The sequence below is a fragment of the Onychostoma macrolepis genome, chromosome 19 (assembly GCF_012432095.1).
Source record: "Onychostoma macrolepis isolate SWU-2019 chromosome 19, ASM1243209v1, whole genome shotgun sequence".
In the NCBI taxonomy this organism is placed as follows: Eukaryota; Metazoa; Chordata; class Actinopteri; order Cypriniformes; family Cyprinidae; genus Onychostoma; species Onychostoma macrolepis.
The window spans coordinates 12428256-12449268 of NC_081173.1; the positions used below are offsets into that span (position 1 = coordinate 12428256).

The 21013-nt window shown below is 36.6% G+C and overlaps 1 protein-coding gene across 1 annotated transcript in view; it reads left to right on the forward strand.

The window, feature by feature from the left end:
- The window catches only part of gabbr2 (gamma-aminobutyric acid (GABA) B receptor, 2), a 221288-nt gene that overhangs the window by 138050 nt on the left and 62225 nt on the right, over nucleotides 1–21013 (forward strand). Inside the window, exons 4-9 of the mRNA XM_058754343.1 lie at nucleotides 4319–4420; nucleotides 9583–9648; nucleotides 9811–9999; nucleotides 10348–10590; nucleotides 16722–16782; nucleotides 20838–20918. Of these exons, the coding sequence (XP_058610326.1) occupies nucleotides 4319–4420; nucleotides 9583–9648; nucleotides 9811–9999; nucleotides 10348–10590; nucleotides 16722–16782; nucleotides 20838–20918 (742 nt within the window). The remainder of the gene's footprint in view (nucleotides 1–4318; nucleotides 4421–9582; nucleotides 9649–9810; nucleotides 10000–10347; nucleotides 10591–16721; nucleotides 16783–20837; nucleotides 20919–21013) is intronic.

The window sequence follows — 21013 nt, forward strand, 5'->3', positions numbered from 1 at the left end:
AACACATGGACAAAGATTAGTGCACACAGGATTTCTGTATTTAGGCTTCAAGGGCCTCTTTTCTAGTCTTCACTTGCTTCAAGAGTGCAGGTTTTCAGAGAAAAATGCATATGTATGTTTTCTTGGCTATACTTTGGGGACAAAACTGTCCCCAGAAACTCCCCTTGGGAATGTCCTCAAAGGTAAAATTATAAATATGTATTGTAGTGAGGTGGGTAGGGTTATAGTCAGCTGTATATAAAAGTCTGTAATGTTGTCTATAATGGTGTATCCTCATTTAGATTTTAGAGTTTTTAAACTTTTTGGTCTTAAAATATAATGACAGATGTCTAATATAATGTATGAAAATCATTTTATGAACATCAACAATTTATACTGAGAGAGAGATAAAAAAAATATTAAGAGTGATATTAAAAAGAATACATTTTCTCTGTGTGTTTTGTTTTGTTATGTGTGTATGTACTGTAAATACACACACACACACACACACACACATATATACAAAAATACCAAATATATTATCAATATATTATACAATGTATCTTTATTTAATAGAATAAAATTATTGCAATATGTATGTGTGTGTGTGTGTGTGTGTTTTATGCATATATGTCTGTGTGTGTTTTTATACAGTATGTATGTAGGAATATATATATACTGTATGTGTGTGTAATCATTTTCATAAAATACAGCTTTATAGTATTTCTTACTATTAGAATAAAATTATTGAAGTATGAAGTATGTATAGAAACTGAGATGATTCCACAGTCAAAGAAACCTCTTCTTATCCGCGCAATTATGACAATCAACAGGCAACAACATTGCAACCACTCAGAACATCCTAGCAACCACAAAACAATTCCTAAACTTTATCAATACACTAAAAGCCACTCTAAATATTTTAGCAGCCCCATAGCAACATCCTGACAAACATTTATAGCATTTGTGTAAAAATCCAGTTAATTAACACAATTCAAAATCATAAAAAGTAAACCATTAAAAACAATTAAAAATTAATCTCTGAACAGCTCTTCTAATCTGAGCTGAAATAATATTAGCTTGTGTCCTCAGTGCCCATATACAGATGAAATTTGTCAGTGGCGAGTCACATTATGAGGGAACTGTCCTCTGTCAGACCTCATTGTGCCGTCAGCATCAGAGAGCAGATACCGGCTGACATTCACACACCTTCCTATATATCTCCAAACGCAGCCAATCACAGACTCACGCCACTCAGCCGCACAGGGACCTGAGCAGCGCTGAAATGTTGCTGATGATGGACTGTTGTGGGTTTAGAAAAAGAGGGAAAAATAAGGCAGTGACACAACAAGCTGTGACCCACGCTAGTCCTGTTAATTCATCATCTACACGCCTGGCAGCTCTAAAGAGACCATATTACTGCTTGGAGTTATGATGACTGCTGGATACCTGTGATGCAAAGAAAAAGATCACTTTTGGAAGGTGGGCAGTTCAGCTAATGCTGAAGCTAAAGCTACTGCCAATTAATTAAATTTACAAATAAAATGCATTTTTAGTGTTAATTTAGTATTTATGCACTATTATACTATTTATTAATATTTTGAAATATATACAGTATATTCATTTTTAATTTTAATTTAAGTTTTAGTAATCATGTTTTGCTTTTGTCATTTTAGTCCATTTTTATATTTCTATTTAGCTTTATTTTGATTTAATTTTTTATATTTAGTAATTTTAGTACTTCAACGTAAACTTATTTTATTTCAGTTAGTTGCCAAGACAGCATTTCTATTTTATTTTTTAATTTTCTGTTTTTAATTAACTTTTCTTTTTTTTACGTTTTATTTTATTTCGGCTTTATTTCAATTAACAGAAAACATTTTTAATAGTTTTGTGTTTAGAGAACAATAATAACACTGCAAAAAAAAATAATATTAATATTACTAATATTGATTACACACTGTCAATGGACATTGCAAAAAAAATTGTGTTGAAACAATTTTCACTCAGAAATTGCTAAACATTGTGTGTGTGTGTGTGTGCATACATACATATATATATATATATATATACATATAATTTTTTTTCTTTCTTTTTTTTTTTTCTTTACAGTTTCAAAATATCATTTTAGTCTTTACAGTGTAGTTGTCCTAAAATGTATTTGGTCACTAAAATTTTGGAGTGCCTCTGTACGTACAACCCTTTTGGCCTCGTTATTCAAATAAAAAAATACATATATTAATAGATCATGTTGAAAACTGGATAATGGTCTCCATTTTAAAACATTAAATTGTGGGCATTTAGCCAGTATACCTAGGTGGCTTTGTGTATCCGGGTGAGATGGAGAATAATGTTGGGTTTATGGTAAATTAGCCCGCAGAGCTTCTTGACACCCAGTATTGTGCTCTTGTGTCTCTCTGCTTGATTCATGCGGCTTCCTGTTTACCTTTTTTCTCTGGGTTCATTTGACAGGTCAGTGCATAAATGCATTATGCATTTCACATCACATCATGCTCATTTCTCCTCAGCTTTAGGACAGCTCTCAAATCCCATAATCCTTTGGAGCTCCTTTACTGCACAGCACCCACCCATCCCTCTCTGTGTATGTGTCTCTTTCTCTTTCTGTCTCTCTTTCCTCTTGCTTAAATCTTCCCATCAGGTGGTCTCTTGTGCTCACACACAAGCATACACTTGTGTATTGTGTATAGATCCAAACGTACAGCCACACACACACACACACACACACACACACACACACACACACTTGCTCATGTGGAACGGGGTTTCCAGGATCTGCCAGCATTAAGCTACAAATATGCTCACCGCATCAGTAATCAAGACAATGTGGATCAGCCAGGCTTTTCAGGTAACGTCTGGCAGAATGAGTTCAGGTTTCTGTCACAATCTGACATTGCCCTGTTTATCCTGGTTTTAACATCCATCACGGGTGATCGAGTGGTCAGCTGATAGAGATCGCCATCTTACAAAGCACGTTTTAAATGTAATGAATATAAACACGATCCATCTGAAATCATTCTAATATGCTGATTTGGTGCTCAAGAAACATTTCATCTTATTATTCATGTTGAAAGCAGTTGTGCTGCTTAATATTTTTTGGAAACTTTGATGCCATTTTTTCAGGATTTTCAAGTGAAAGTTCAGAAGGACGGCATTCGTTGGAAATATAAATCTTTTGTAACTTTATAAATGTCTTAACTGTCACTTTTAACAATCCAGTCAATCACTGCTGAATAAAAGTGTTAATTTATAATAAAGTATTTGCTTGATTAGTGCTCTTCTCACTTTTGTATTTTGAAATTTTGATTTTGTTTCCAAAGCACCAGAACAGAACAATACATCTATTTGTCGCAAATGTAATGTAAAGTTTCAGAAGAACACAGGAGTCAATTTTTGCTGAAGGCGAGTAGAAATGAGATACAAATTCTCTCTGCTTGCAATGCGTCTGTCTCATTGTCAGGAAAAAGAGTGAGAAATCATAAATACACAGTTTGACCAATTCATACATCATCAATAATGGTTCAGTTTCATGATTTAGTATGAATCGTACCAGGATGGTTTAGATGAACCATACCACCCTTTTTAGGCAGATTCGGGTACAGATCATGGGTGTACATCCATGTTCAGAAAATACAGTATTTATGGTATGAGATGCTGAGAAAACTCATGACGCAACAGGCAAAGATGTCTGCATTTGAAAGAATGAGTTTAAAGATGGCGCTTCCTTGAGTCTTTTACCATGTACCGTACTGTACTTGTGATCTTAAATAGCACAGCATATTTTGATTTTGGCCCATGTTTATGTGAATTTTTGGGTGATATGTGTGACCCAAATGTCTTGTCAATGGGTTGGAATTTTTGGAGCGATAGATTTGAGAGTATGAAAAGATCCCTTTGTGTTACACAGTACACCGGAGCTCAATATAGTACATGCTTTGATTCTCACGCCATAAATCTTTGTGTAGGGTGGGAGGTATTGAGACTTTATTTGCAAGGAACTGGTCCATTTTTCAAAAGCATCCATGGACAAGGATGGATGAAGTCTGTGGGGAGCAGAGCTGGTTGGAGTCGTGTTTTATCCAAAGCCCAGTGGGACCTCTAGAGGAAAGAGTTCCATGGACACTCCAGGCTGATTGGGATGCAGGGGGAATGTCAGATCGGCAGGAGATTAGAGTGAATTGAGACATGTATCAGAGCAAGGGAGTGCTGCCTTTGATTGGGTGCTTTTCTGGGTGGTTCACCATCCACAAACCCTGCTTTCATTCAGTTCTCTTTCATTTCTAGTTTCCTCTCTCACTCATTCTCTCTCTCTCTCTGACAGGTGCGGAATGATTTGACCAATGAGCTGGAGAAGGCAGACATCCAGATTGCAGACACTGAGAGTTTCTCTAATGATCCCTGTGTGAATGTGAAGAAACTAAAGGTAAGGGAACTTATATAGGCCCTGCCAACAAAATATAGCTAGCTTACAGTGCACAATGTCCCACTCAAATATAAATATATATATGTATGTCTATACTGCCCTACAAAGGCAAAAGACCTTAACTCGCTAGAGTGTGAAACTGAGAAAAATGACTTTAAAGTTTTTTACTTGTCCTGCCAAATTAATTATAGATAGGACACTGGAAATTTGGCAATTAGATGTTTTAGTAATATAAATTATCTACATTAAAAAATTGTGAGCTCAAACTTGATTTTTACCCCTATTTTGAAGTTAATGTACTCTGCTTTTGCATTGTCTGCAAAACGTGAGAAGTCACACCAAGGCAAAAGGCAGTAACTTCCACATTATCAATATTTGGTTGCTGATCACCATTTACAAAATCATTATAGTAACACCTGTATAAAATCTAGTGATCATGGGCTATCTCATAGGCTATTGCAAATAGTAATGTGACTGTATTAATTTTTTATTTTTTTTGACCGTAACAAGCAGACTGAAAGTTAAACATGTGAGTTGATACCGTGGATACCAATTTATTTGCTATGCTCAGTAACATAAAAGAATGCTAGACATAGGATAATTGCTTTTATATTGACTTGTATGAAATAGCCTAACCTAAAAGAACGACTTGTGGATTTATGTGAACGCCAGCAAGCAGGAATATCAGAATAATTGTGAATTAAATATCTCCGACGACGTTCATCGCGATGGATGGATTTTATCGGGTTACAAGAAAAGGTAGGATATGGATTGCGATCTGTTAGGCTATTGATTTTATGATTGATCATGCTAGCAACGGCATTTGAGTCTTTACGGTGCTTTGTTATATGGAGCTGTTTGGTAGATCGCGATCTATCTAATTCGTTTGGTTCTACACTGTAATTTAAATGCGGCAGACTTTAATGGACAGTAAAAAAAAAGGCAGAACACCGTGTAACTCCAAGCCGGCACCATAACTTCATTTTGACGCGCAGTTAAACAAAGGCAGAATGCAGTAACTGATTTTGAGCGTTCCGAGCAAAATGAAAGAGCGGTAACTGGTGTTATATGGTGTTCTGCCTTGGTTTCTCCAGGGCTTTTCGAAGTTACGTTTGAGACGACCCATTATTTTCTCGGAAAAACAACGAAATTGACTCAAGATACTTATGCACATGATAAAGGATGTCATGAATGTCCCAAAAATATCAATAACTAATTTTCGACAAAAATCGAAGTTACGGTCTTTTGCCTTCGCACGGCAGCATACCTTAGTGAAAATAAATGTACTAAAATGTATTTTAAATACATTTATTACTATAGCATACAAATATACTAAAATGTACTTAGTAAGTATACTAAACTGGTATACTTAAAGTCTGCTAAATTGGAACAACTAATTTTGTACTTGTGCATTTTAATTGCGTGGAAGTAGTGCTGAAGTCCAACTAAAGATATAAAGTATATTTGATTGTGCTAAAGTGGAACTATTGCAAGTGTACTTTAGGTACACTTTAAATATCTTGTATTTAAAGACTGATATTATTCAAAGTTCATACAATCCTAATCAATAGTGACATTAAGACACATTTTAGGTTTAATATTAAATTAACAAAACCTCCGCACACCTGACGACAATAAATAGGTGCGTTGGAAACAAAGACCAGCCAGGTCAAAACTAAAAAGCAAAAAACAAATCCTGCACACTATCTATGCAAAAAATATATCAAAATATTTATTAACGACGTTTCGGTCGCATGACCTTCATCAGGAATTTTTTTTTATATATATTAAGGTTTAATATTAAGAAATGTGCATTGTGCACAAGTAGTACTCAAAAAATTATATTTTTATATCAGTAAGTCTTGAGTGATATATCAGTAAATATTTTAATAGATTTGAACTATACTTTGTATAGATGTAACCTTATGTGTTGAATTACAACTGGACAAAAATTGCTAGTTTTAAGCATAAATCTCATTGAATGTTGTTACATTTATAATAAAAATAAATATCTTATGGACTGCTTCTCATCTAAATTTGTCTCATTTTAATGATGTTTGTGCTGAAAATAGACAAAAATATGACAAAAATCTAATCTCATTATTTTTATTATAAAAATGCAAAGTCTATTCCTAGATTTCTGTTAAATCACATTATGCTTTGACAATTCCCTTTTAATATTAATAGGGGGAAAATATATAAGCAAATACAAATATACAAAATATCATAGTTATTAGTAATATCTGCGTACTGCGCACATACATTTGTGTGAACAGTGAGAAGCTGACTCTGTAATCATGTGATATGCTAATGAGATGTGATTTCATTGTTTATGCATTGCATCTTTAGCTTTGGATGTCTCTTAAAGAAAATGCTAAAAAGTTTTCTTAGTCATCATCATAAACACATAAAAAGGCAGGAATGATGCAATGATCAATTTATTCAGGTATGTTTATGATCTGAATAGTCATTGTTCCATTGTTGTCTGCTGCCTCTCTAGCTTTGCAATTTCCACCTAAAGGTTTGTTCCCACCTTTTTTTGCTGAGTCATTTTTTTCACCGTGAAACTATTATGACTTCTATTACCTGCCTGACTTAGTACCTCCATTATCGCAATTCCCCAAATGGCGAAGAACTGCTGAAGAACTGTTTCTTCAAATTCTGCCCGGTCAGATTTTTCACCAGTTGACAGAAACTCTTAGAATCCGTAAATTCAACATTATTTAACTCGGCTGTGCACAAAGTCCAGGGTGACAGTCACCAGTTTTGCATTATATAAACCCATATACACAAACTGTTGAGATTTTTGACACTCACATCCACTGTAGGTGGGTTACCAATCGCTGTGTAAATGTAGGAAAGTGTCGCAACCATGGTCTTGATAAAAGCAAAGCGAGTGGTGACCGAGGTCCTGGGGCAGCCTGGCGAATATCCAGCCTGCATTTTGCCTGGCTGGAAGAAGCTTGTGTCTGCCAGGACTCCAGGACAGCTGGAGCCACTTACACAGCTGGAGGGATTCAGGTTAAGTGCCCACGCCGTCGGGAGCGGCAGCAGGCTTTGTAACGGCTGCTGATTGTGAAGCGAGAAGCGCCTGACCCAAGCGGTTGGTCCTGAAAAGGGAAGCGGGAGTATTTCACACAATAGCTCCAATATCTCAGCATGTTCTTTGGCACCGCTGAAGTGCAGAGGGTGGTATTGTGGCAAATGAGACAGTCTCTGAGAAACGTCTCAAGGAAAGCGTTTACCACAGGCCACACATACACTTTCAAACAGTGTTTGAATGCGGCCCCATCGCAAATGCTGTTTATGTCAACGCTCCTGAGTTTAGAGCAGGTCTGGTATCAGATTTGATGCATCCGCTGTGATCTTACCTGTTACCGCTACTGTTTTCAGAGCTGTCGACAAAACGCTATCCCACCCACTGGAGTCATTTTCACTCCTGCTTGAACATGATAGTTTTCATCTTGAGCAGCTCATTAGCTGTGCATGTTAAATGCTCTTCCTGTAGCCTCGTGTTTGAGGATGACATCCCAAGAGGAAAAAGCAAAAAATAGATTCAGAGATGATTTCTTAAAGTCGCTGGTGGGCATTTTAATATCCCAGCAGCTGTGAGACATCTTTTGATGGATTGGGCCACGACACCCCTCAAACAAGACCGTCTGGCTTCCACTTGAAATTTTCATTGGCAGTTGCTGGAATCAAGGGCAATATAGTTAAGAGGGTGGAGAGGGATATTATTACATCCTGATACGGATACTTAATAACCTCCGAAAAATATGTAGGTCTCTTTGTGTTAGCATGGCCTTTAGCACATGACAGATGCGTTCTGAGCTTTATTCGTTTTTTGTGGGTTTAATTTTGGCTTCATTGTCTTGAAGGTCCTGTGTATAGAAATCTTGCTCCAGTGATGGATTGATTCTCAGTAGCCAGATTTCCATCCAAAGTTGCGAAATTAACTTGTGCGCAAAATTCTAAAGTCGCATAAAACATTTGCGAATAAGCACCATTTCCATCCAACTAGTCAAACAGAACAAAATCGTCACTTCCTGATAAACTTTGACGACAGACTTTGCTCAGGCATTTCGGAATGACCATAACAACATTTCAGATGCTGTGCAACGAGATTGGTCCGCTGGTTAGTCAAGTTATGCTGTCCCATCCTGCAAATCACATGGCATTTTTGATGCACTTGGAGGAATTTATTCGGCAAATGCGTTTCCATCTCCCATTATTCGCATTAACCCTTTTTCGGACAAGTCAAAACTACCTACCGATAATTCAGAATGCGCATTAAAAAAGAGTGATGGAAGCATAGCTAGTGATGCAGAACTGGGCGAGGTGGAGACATTGTGTCTGTGGGCTGAATTATTTACAGACTTAATCATGCAGCGTGAATGCTGGTTACAGATGCAGATCTCTGTTCACACTGCTGATACTGTTTCTCTGTAATACACTTGGTGTTAATATGTCTCACCTAGGAAAGCAAACACATCCTAACTGCATTTTTGGAAGATGCTTAAATTTTTTTTTTTTCCAGCTTTTCTCATGAAAAGCTTGCTTACTTTTATTTTTGGCCATTTTATTAATAGAGACGGTGAAAGAACAGACAAAAAATGATACGGAAGAGTTGGATAACAGGACTGGGAATTGGCCCAAGCCGATGCTAGTGGAGTGTGTGAAACAAGTCATTTTATGCAGTATTGTTTGGTGCCCTAGTTGTGCAGAAATGAAACATTTTACTTGTCATTCAGACATTTGCAAATATTTTGGGACAGTTGGCTTTTTTATTATTATAATTAACATTTTAATTTTAATTTTATGCTATTTTATTTTAGAATAAACCATTTGTGCCACTTTTCATCATAGGTTTTATTGATCATGCTTCATTTTAAGGTTAAGGTTTAATTAACTAACCATTAACTATGCCTCAATAAACCCCTAATTTGCTGCTTATTAATAGCTAGTAAGGACATTGTTAAGTTATTAACGTTGTTATATTACGTTGTTAAGGTATTGGGTAGGAAACAGCCAATATGTTAATAACAGGCATGCTGATAAGCAACTAGGTATTAGTGAGAATTGGTCCCTATACTGAAGTGTTACCGTTTTATTTAAATCTCTTTAAATATCTGTTTTATTTTGTTCTCTGCCCCTCTCTACAGGATAATGATGTTCGGATCATCATCGGTCAGTTTGATGAGAATCTGGCTGCTAAAGTCTTCTGCTGTGTAAGTTAGCTGGCTTCATGTCTCAAATCATGCTTCAGACTATGTACATGTGCCTCAAAAACGTTTAGCTGTGTCAGCACTGAAAAGACTTTTGTCGATATATTTTTTCTTTGGTTGAAATGAGATGTGTGTTGAGTCTCTGATCTTGTGTGTGTGCTCCAGGCCTACAACCTGAATATGTATGGCAGTAAGTACCAGTGGATCATCCCAGGATGGTACCAGGGGAACTGGTGGGAACAGGCAAACTCCACAAACTGCACCACTAAGAAGCTTCTGACAGCCATGGAGGGCTACATCAGCGTGGATTTTGAGCCTCTCAGTGCCAAACAGATCAAAGGAATATCAGGAAGAGTGAGTGTCTGCAATGCGGTGGGATCTCAGGAGTTATGAATGACATTTCTGATTTCTGACAGAAAAAAAAATCCACCATGTGGAATAGGAAAAAATGATGCATTGCAGTTTCACCTACTGAATTTCAGTTTCAATAGATTCTTACTCTGAGAAATGGTTTATGTTGGTTATTACTGATCAATTAAATGCAGCCTTGGTGAGAATAAGAGACTTTTACTTGAAAGTTAAACCATTGAAAGTCATTTTTGTAATTAAAGTCAATGTTAAGTAGAAAACTATGAATGGTTTTAAAAATGTTTGAAACCAACATGTTTCAAAGTAGATTTTTAAAAGATTTCTAATTTTTAGACACCGCAGGAGTATGAGAGGGAGTACAACCGCGAGCGAGAGCAGAAAGGAGTGGAGGCCAGCAAGTTCCACGGCTTTGCCTACGATGGCATCTGGGTGATTGCGAAGACCCTCACGCGCGTCATGGAGCTCCTCAGACACAAGGAGAGGCACGACACGTACCACAACTTCACGGTGGATGACCGCGAGGTGGGCAAAATGGTTCTGGACGTGATGAATGAAACCAACTTCTTTGGAGTGACGGTAAGTTTGTATTACCAGATGATCTACAGCTCTTTTTGGGCCAAATACAGTATCTGGTCAACCTGTTTACTGTGACTTTCACGATTTCGTTTTAGTTTGAGCTGTCAAGTGACGTTTCCTAAAGCTGAAAAGTTGTAAAGGCCATATTGTGATCTCAAAGTCAAAAGAGGGCTACTTTTATTGCTGCAAACTGCCTCCAAGAGGCTGAGGGAGAGCAGACATTTGAGAATGCATCTTGGGATTGGAGGCTAGTAATACTAAACATGCTATGTAGCTGACAGAATGAGAACCAGATAAGAGGTAGGGAGATAGTTGGTATGCAGGGAGTGTCCCGTCTGCAGACATCACTGAATGTGTGTTTGTTTATGAGAACACACTGCTGCAGGCTGCCAAAAGTGAGAATCACAGAGCGCAAAAAGAAGGCAAGTCAGCAAATCTAAAGGAACGCGCTGAAGCTGAACCGAACTATCTCTCTTAACAAAAATGGAAGGAGTTTCGATATTGCAGTAAATGCTGTTGGTTTGGGAAATGAATAGGGGTTAATGGGGATTTTGAGTTTTAGTACAGTATGTCCTCCAGCCCTCCATCTTCAGCTTTTATCCAGCAGTTATCTCTCATGTGTAGCAGAGTGTGTTTTATATTTGTCCAGGCTGCTAACAAACAATGCATGTGCCGCGAGACCTCAGCGTCAAAGCTTAATGGAGAGGAAGGAAAAACAAACACACATAAAAAAAGGAAAATATTGCTGGAAGACCAGTGGAAATATGAGCAGAAAGGCAAACAAGAACAAGTGGTCATTCTTTTCCCTCTCTATAGAAAAAGAGAAGATATATCAGTACAGTAATGGTTTCTGGCCAACATTACATAATTAATTTATTGATATCAGTCAGTATTGTATATTTAATTGATAATTTCCACTATTTCACTTAAAGTGAATCCTTTAAAAACACTAATTATTTCATAATACTGTTAAATGCAATCTTTAGCAAATATTTAAGGCTGAAAAAAATAACTGTTAATAAATAATTTCTGTTATTATTTGCTGTTTAACATGTCAAAAACAAATTAACATGATTAACAGGGCTTTTTTTTAATTCCTGAAGGAGCCTAGCTATGCTAATGTCTTTTACTTACATCCTATCTTTACAGTAGCTATATAATCATGTTATCTGTAACTATGATTACTCATTAAAAAATAATAATAATATATCATTTATCATTTATTAACAAAAATATTATGTATGTGTGCATTTATTTATTTGTTTGTTTATTTATGTGAGAATATACATGATTACAGTTTTTAATGTTAGGAGCAATTAAACAGACTAACCCTACTCAAAATAAATATGTGTGTGTTGCCTAAATTCACTTATAGCATTTGAAATGTTTGTTTTTATTTTTTTGTGATTTATTTTAAATTTATTTAGACAAAATTGAGTTTTAATGTTGTACATTTATTGGTTATCCTCCATAACATGACAATAATTATCACCATTTTAATATCATGCATCACTACCTAATATTCATGATCTCAGATTCGGATTTAAAATAGGACTTCTTCCTATCAAAGCTGAATGATTGCAGAGAATCTTCTGGAACATAGTCCCATAAAACTAGATTGCAATCTGACTACAACAGATTTAGTGGTCCCACAAGGATCAGGTTTGTCTCGTACCGATGGCTGGGTCTTTGTCCAACAGAACGGGCTGTTCTAGCTTCTCCATCAGACTTTGAGTCCTCTGAGAAGAGCTATCGATTGAGTGCCAGCATGCCTCAGGAAGTAAAACATTATCTTAGAGAAGTCTCTGTGGATCATTTTGAGTGAAGAGTGGTGCTGTGCTGCTTTTATTTGGTTTAGAGAGGGTTAGCACAACTTTCTTGATGGTACATTGTAGAAGCAAACATACTTTTCCAATCAGAAGTTTGGGGTCAATAGTATATGTATTTTTAAAGAAATTAAAATGTTCTTGAGCAGCAGAATTGCATATTATAATAATTTCTGAAGGATTATGCAACACTGAAGACTGGAGTAATGGCTGCTGAAAATTCAGCAATAAATAAAATTTCAAAGTATATTAAAATAGACATCCTAAATTGTAATAATGTTACACAGTATTACTGCTTTTACTGCATTTTTGATCACATAAATGGAGCCTTAATAAGCATAAGAGACGTCTTTCAATAACACCTTACTGAACTCAAATGTATGAATGATAATTTAAGGGTCAGATTTCACATTGTTTTCTTGTATAAAGATCCTGAGTATAAGGATGCTGATGAGAATCAAGAAACACTACTGGTCAAAAGTGTTGAAAACCTAATTTGTTCAGTTTTTATTGAAATTTACACAGTTTAATGTACTTACATTAAAGCATACAAAAAAAAAATACTCAACTGGAGAAATAAGGAAATTAAAATGTAATCTAAATTTCTAAACCAAAGCCTCTTTTTGCAGATATAACATCCGATGAAAATATGGTTTGTAAAGCTGTTCTCAGCATTTGCAAAGTTCCCAAAAATGTGTTGCACTTGTACAGTAGGTATAGCATTGCTTTTACGCTTGTGTCCAGTTGAAAATGCTGTGGTAGTCTTTTTGGTTCAGGGTGACACTTACTGTGTAAGTCACAGACTCCGGATCCAGCAAAAGAGTCAGAGACCATCACGCTTCCTCCTCTGCGTTTGACAGTTGGTGTCACATTAAGAGTAGCCATCCTTTCACCTACTCGATTCCATATACAATTTTTATTATGTTCCAGTTTTTGTATCTTAAACATGTTTCTTGGAATATTTACCACTAACTTTTCTAACTTTTCAAGTTACTCAGTGTACTTGGATTGCTTAAAACATCTGCTTCTAAAACATCAATCAAATATTATAATATTAGAGAAGTTGAAAATAGACTATTACACTGCAGATGTGGACTATTGGGGTCTGTATATATATATATATATATATATATATATCTGAATGCATGGAGTCATTGCATCATCAGTAGACAGTTGATATCACTGAATATGTGTGAGATATTTCAGGACAAAACTAGCTGCTATAATAAGTGGCTGTTTGGTTGGTTCAAGAGAAACATCATCATTCGCTTTTATCACCTTCATCACCTCAACACACAACCCCTTTTACAGGCCTGAGGGTGCCTTGCACACCTGTGTGACCTCCATAAGGCCTCCTGCCCGGCCTGTCCACACCTCTGCACAGACTCACACTCACACACACTGATAAAATGTGCCATCAACATGTTTGACCCATCAGCCCACACCTGCAGCGCAACACAATCTATTTTCAGCTGTTCTAATGTTATGAAACCAGTCTAAAAAAAGAAAGTTTGAAGACTTCATTGATTTAGAAAAACTCTCCAACTACAGCTTGAGTCTTAAAGTGACAGTTTATCTTTCTTTCTTCCATCAAACACAAAAGGAGTTGTTTTGTGAATAATGAAAGCGATGGTCCTGAACAACAAAATATGACTGACGTTTCTCCTTGCTGTCTCTACAGTGTTACAAAAATGACATCTTGCTCAGCATATAAATCAAAATGATGTCTCGGAAACTATGAAGGATATGTAAATTTCCATAGGTAGGGCTTTAGAGTCAGTAAATTTCATTTGACAAAGTACTGCAGTTCACATTATATATTGTTTACACACATAATTCTGAATTGCAGCTTTAATGTGTTTTGTGAAGGCGAGCATTCATCCAGCGCACCCACGTCAGAGCAGCTAAACAAAGAATCATATTGCACTGGGACCGCAGTCTGCTCTACACTTCAAAGACAGACGTTTTTAGAGATACGATCGCTTCTGAGTTGCCTCCCATGGTTTTAATGGGCTTCTAATTATTGCCATGGTAATGCAGTATGCCTCTCACCTGTTATTTTATTGGGCCGAGTGATCCCAAATCCTTTTAAATGGCTCATTAGGCAGCTTCAGGGGCAGACAGACAGCAAACCACATTTACACGTTTTCTTTTTTTTAAGACATAATGAGCAAACTAGATAATATTTTGATCCAGTGATGGAGCTTTTAAAAAACTATTTATGTAAAAATGCTATATACCTGTCTGTGCTTTGATCAGATGTCCATGATTAACCTGCAACATCTGATACGACATATTTGAATTCATGATTTTGCAGGAAATTCCTCTGTTAATGATTATGTTTTGTAACTGGGGGATATGATTTATTATTTTTTATTTACTTAAAGGGGTGGCTTGATTGTGTTTTATGGGGTGCAGTCTAACATGTGTTAATGCTTCATTTTTAAAAAACGCATTATTTTTCACATAATTTACCTTTATTCCACACCGCTCTGTCCCTTCTCCTCTAAATGCGCTGATCATTTCCTGGTTTTATGAAGCCCCTCCCTCAGAAATACGCAATGGGCTCAGATTGGTTAGCTGGTCCAGTGTGTTGTGATTGGCTAAACTGCCTCTAGTGTGCATCTAAAGTCCCGCCCCTCAGCTCAGCGACATGTGCTCCGGGTTGTATTGTAAACAATGGCGTCGTCAATATTGCTTATCAGTTTGAGCCCGATTGAGACGCAGATGATATTATTGAAGAGGATCGCGCAGAACCTGTGCAAGCACGGCTTTTAATGGTATGTTTTTTGTTTGTTGTTGTCTCATACTTATAGATATGCTGTTATTTGTAAGTGCTACTGCTTCTGTTAGCTTTTAATATACGGTTTTATCCTGATTAAAGCTTTAATACAGTACAGTAGCCACACGCATGTCCATGTTTAACGCTTGTCATAGCTGTGTGAAAATAAGTGTATAAATGGAACATTTCATTGTTGGAGAGAGAGAGAGAGAGAGATGTAGAGCGTGTGCAGAGCAGGGCGACGCAAGGAACAGGATTGAGAACCGCTGTTTTAGAACATGATTTTGAAACTTGTGAATCCATTAGAATCGTTAGAAGACAGAATCGCGATTCATATATGAATAGATTTTTACGTGCACCCCTAGTTTTCTCTTCCTTTTCTCTAAAGCAGCACAGCATGGCCTCGCCCCCCTTTGTTGCGTGTTACCGGAGGCGGGGTGTTTCTGGGTTCGTGATGTAACAGACCCGGGAAGTAAGTGTAGTAAGTGTAGTCCCTTACCAATCATTTTTGTAGGCATTAAAATGCCAGAATTTTAAAAGACGATATCTCCGTTTGCATTGAACTTTCAGCGCCGCAACTTTGCAGATATTGTTTATGCTCAAACAGCAACATTACACACTAACTAATGTTAAAAAAGTGAAATCGCAATCAACCACCCCTTTAACATTATCTGGCTTCTTCCCCTTTGGAAGATGCATTTAATCCAAAGTTTCTTACAGTGCTCTTTTTGTTGTGTTGATCTCTCAAGGGCCAAGAAGGAACTTTCAAGTTCTCAGTAGCCTTTTTATATTTCCTGGACCGCTGTTATTTTCAGTTGAACCTATAACTTTCCTTCACCAGTGTGCTACTTCTTTCTAAGGCTTTTATTAGTAGTGCTTGCTGAAGTAAGAAGAAATTTACCTAAATTCTCAATTTTATGATCTTGATACAAGATATTTTATGTTGAAATATCTGATAAATATTATGCAGAATTTACCTATTTACATAAAATGTTCAGTTTTATGATACTGATTTATTTTGAAATATTTGATAAATAATATTCAGAAGTGCAACAATATTTAATTTTATAATTTCTTTTTCTTTTCTTTTATTTTTGCTGTATTTTTTGTTATTTTATTTTTTATTATTTTATTTTATTTCTTCAGTAAAGCATCCCAGTCCTCCTCAGCTGGCACAACCTGACAACCTCTCAGACCTCTGTGTGCTCCTTTAATTTAACAAATCAATTGTGCTACAATTAATTATGTTTGCCTCAAGAACGGAATCAATTCACAGATCTTTAATCTAATAAATGGCTTAAAAAAACAAGCCCTGTGCCAGACTTCAAACTATACACTCTCAATTTGTTGCTGTGCCAAGAGTGAAGGATATGGCAACAAGATGGAAAATCAATCTTTTTAAGATATATCTGTCCAACTTGGATTATGTGCCATGATATTAATCATCTCAACTGTGCAATCGAGACTTCTGCAAACTGTCCATTTCCACGTGATAAGCAGTTCTTCGTTGTGTGTTTCTGCAGGGTCAGGTGATGTTCAGGAACGGGGAACGCATGGGAACCATAAAATTCACCCAGTTTCAAGGTAAGTCCATTAGACGGTCATTTTTCATGTTTAAAAAGCCTTTTTTATAGGAAATGCTGGATCAAATATAGGTCCTTCAGCCAAAGTTGATCATCCTCCGTCTTACATGAACATTTCACTCCGTGATAGTGTCATTTCATATAGTATGTGCGACAAATATCTCAGCATGACGATTGTGCCATACATCACGTAGATAGCCGGCATGCTCAGCGGCAGTGTCGGCACCGTCCTGTAGCTTAACGGGGTCAGAGAATTCCCCTGCTCGGCCCACTGATGTGATTAATCCAGTGTGTGTGTGTGTGTGTGTTTCCTGAGGGCAGGGGAGATTAACTCTGGTTTGTGGGATTTAATCTCGGAGCAGGGATTCCCCCCTCGCACCCCACGGCAGCCGCAGGCCAGCGTTCCCCACCCTCTTCAGTCTTATCTGCTTCAGCGCAGAGGCTTCCCCCCATAGTGTGTTACATCACCTCTTCAGACTGTATTTGTGAGCAGGCCGCAGGATCGGAGGGCTGTTTGGCTGAAGGGTGATTGAACTGTCTGTCAATATGAAGGCGAATGCCAGTCAGGGAAAAATAATGAAAAAAAGAAAGGAGACGCTGTTATCAGCAGTGCACTAGAGAGCGTCTCCTTCTACACCGAGAACAATCACAACTCACACTGGCCTAAAGCACAAGCTTGCTTTGGACTCCTTCTTTATTTTGGGTTCTCACTCTATTACGGTGCTTTCTGTCTTTCTTCATCACTCACTCACTTTCATATTCTCTCAGATGCTCTCTTTCTTCTTCATTATTTACTCACAGTAACTCACTCACTCATACTCATCAGTCAACTATTTATTCATGCACTCACATTCTCATTCATATATTCATTTACTCTCACAAGCCGGGTTTCCATGCAAAGTTGCGAATTTAACTTATTCGCGAACTTAGAATATCGCATAAAATTTTGCGAATAAGCACCGTTTCCATTGGCACTAAATATCACTAAAAAAAGTCTAGGTCACGCTGGTTAGTCAAGTCAAGTCAAGTCAAGTCAAGTCAAGTCAAGTCAAGTCAAGTCAAGTCAAGTTACCTTTATTTATAGCGCTTGATACAATACAGATTGTGTCAGAACAGCTTTACAGGTTATGCCGTCCCATAGCGCGAAGTAACATGATAGCTACACATTAATTTGTTTGCCTGTTCACTCATACTCATTTATTCATCCATTCATTAACGCATATTTATTTACTTTCTCATTTATTAACTCATTTATTCATTCAAAATATACTACACGACTTTTAAAATCTGAGCAGATTTTAAAACACTAGACATCACATAGTTGCTGGTTGCAGAGAAAAACTGGTCATCATACACTAAAAGGCTGAGGATCACACACTACCAGACTTTCAAGTTGTTCCAAACAGAACACACTCACACAAAACATGTGCCTGATGGCTATGAGACGCATGACAAATGAAAGCAATATGTGTTCTAAAATTGGCTTAGAATATCAATATGTTTGATATCCTGGATGGAATTATAGTCTGAATCTACACTACATGATTCTGTCAAAATCTGCAGCCTAGATATGACATTTATAAACTAGGATTGTCAATGCCAGTAAATTGGGGCAAAAATCTGGGGAAAAGTTATGTAGCATATTTCAGCTTTGAGTCATTCATTCACTCACTCACTCACTCACTCACTTTCTCGCTTATTCACCCATTCACTTTATTCATTAAATAACTGTGCTTTCAGTCACACACTGACAGTCTTTTTATCATTCACACAAAAATCACTTCTTAATGAGTTTTTAATTAGTCTTTTTAACTTTTTTCCAGTAAAAAAAAAAATATCCCTGAAACAAGATATATTTATTTGAGAAACAACACTGCATGATTTCATTCACTAGTTTTCAGAGAGTGCATCATTAACACAAGTGTATTTTATCTTACTGTACTGGCAGATTTTATTTATTTATTTATTTGTTTATGTTTTTTTTTTGTTTTTTTTGCGATTTTGTTTATTTTTCTAAATTGTTCTACTTGTTTACACTTTAAATAAATGAAAAAATCTGCCATTGCAGTAAGACAAAATAAACTTGTATTAAAGATTAAAAGTATCCAATTTTAGATACTTAAACTGGAAAATAAGACAGATATTTTAAGAATAAGTCATTCAAATTTCCTTGTTAAGGTTCCATTCCTTTCCAACCTCTCTCTCTCTTCCTCCCTCACTGGTAAAGGATAGGAAGGCGTAGCCCAGGCTGAATATTTAAAGATGTTCTGATCCTCAATTGAGCCTGTCATCCATCTTTAGAGTCCCAGTCTGTCAGCTCCTATATCACACCCACTGCCACCACACACCAAACCATCTGGACAAGACACTCAGAGCCATTTCTTAACCTAGTTATTTGACAATGACCTCCTGGCAAGATTGTGTTCTGGCCAAACTGTTTCTTTCTTACTGCATTTTTGACAAAGACGTAACCCTGACCAACATATAAGGCTTTTTAAGTAATTACAGTTGACAACTAGTAACTGAACACTGTCTATTAGTTTGATCTCATGGTCAAAGTACCTGAACGATGACGCTCTCTACAGTAAAAACATGTACACGGACAGCGCTGATTATTCACAGTCAATGATTCTCCTGACACAGCAAGACCATCGAGAGTACAAAACCTAATCTAGTTCGGTGTTTAAATTTTTATTGACATTAAAGTTTGGCCTGGTTGAACCCACAGCAGTTAAATGGGAAAACCTGAAACCATCAGATGAATTGCAATGAGGGTTGCAGAATGTGGGTTGGCATCCCAATTCATATTCATATGGTAAATGTTTAGTCTTGGAAACACATGCATTTCCAGGAGCCAAGTGATAAATATCTTATTTCCCATGTTCTCTGTTTTTAAGTGAGATTTTTTCCCTGTGAGTGCGACAGTCAATACACAAGCAGTTGTGAAGCGCACACCAGGGAGATATATTGAGTTTTAAGATGGCTTTTGGAATTGACTTGCTTTGTATTTGGCCTCTGAGAGTAAGTCTTGTTCTGCTGGGAGGTTATTGACACTAAGTTTTATTTTATCGCATCTGTGGATACGTAACCTTAAATTTCACCTAACCATCCTGTTTTCATCTTTAATACCCAGTTCAATATTATTCTTGTCAACAAGGCCTTTTGTTTTGTCAGCAGTAATAAAACATAACAAAAAAGATGCATCATGGTGATAATTAAGTGGGAAAAAAAAAAACTAAGAAAAAAAATACAAGATGTTAACACTGCACTAATAATGTTTTTAGAAGAAGAAATTGGTATTTTGATACCTGGTTAATTAGCTCATTCCAAAGCTTTTGTTTATACTAGATGAAATTACTAAATATTTATTTGGTCTTTTACAGTCTGGCACATTTTTATGTTTTCATATTCATTATTCATTCAAAAGTTTGGGGTCAGTTTTCAACATTAATAATAACAAGAAATATCTCTTGAGCTCCTTAAAACCATTATTTTAAACTGTAATAATATTTCACAATATTACAGTATTTACTGTATTTTTGATCAAATAAATGCAACATTTGAGTGGTAGGGTATGTCATATTTTGCACTAAAATGTTTTTGTGAATTATATACCATTTCATTCATAGTAAAATTGGCTAAAATTAATGAATATAACAAGACTAAATATTGACTAGATTTAAAGGACATTTTTGTTTTTTGTTGGAAAAATGTACTGTGTCCTTGTCGGTGAAGCTGTTATGTTTTCTGAATAAAGTAAAGCTGTTTTTCTGAGTTAGACATCATGAGACAGTGTTTGTCTCAAATCATTGTTTTTGCAGATTTGCTAATCAGGTGCCTTTTAATTGATGTGCAAATGCATAAGGTTACAATTTACATACTTTTTTAGGTCAGCATCGCCCTGAGCATTTTGGGACAATATGTTGGACTAGTTCTGCAGTGGAGTGCATAGAAACTAAATTTACTGTCTATTGTTTTGTTTCTCTCCGGGGGCCGCCGCCTTTGAACACACTGCTCTTATCACCGCTGTCCTCTTGTTCTTGCTGTTTTTCACAGAGGGTCAAGAGGTGAAGGTGGGCGAGTACAACGCCATTGCAGATGTACTGGACCTTATCAACAACACCATCAGGTTCCAAGGTAGGAAAAGCCCCGTTTGTGTGTGTTTGTGGGTCAGCGTTTGACTGAGAGAGAGACAGAAGGTTCACACGCCTGCCAATGTTGTGTACTCACTG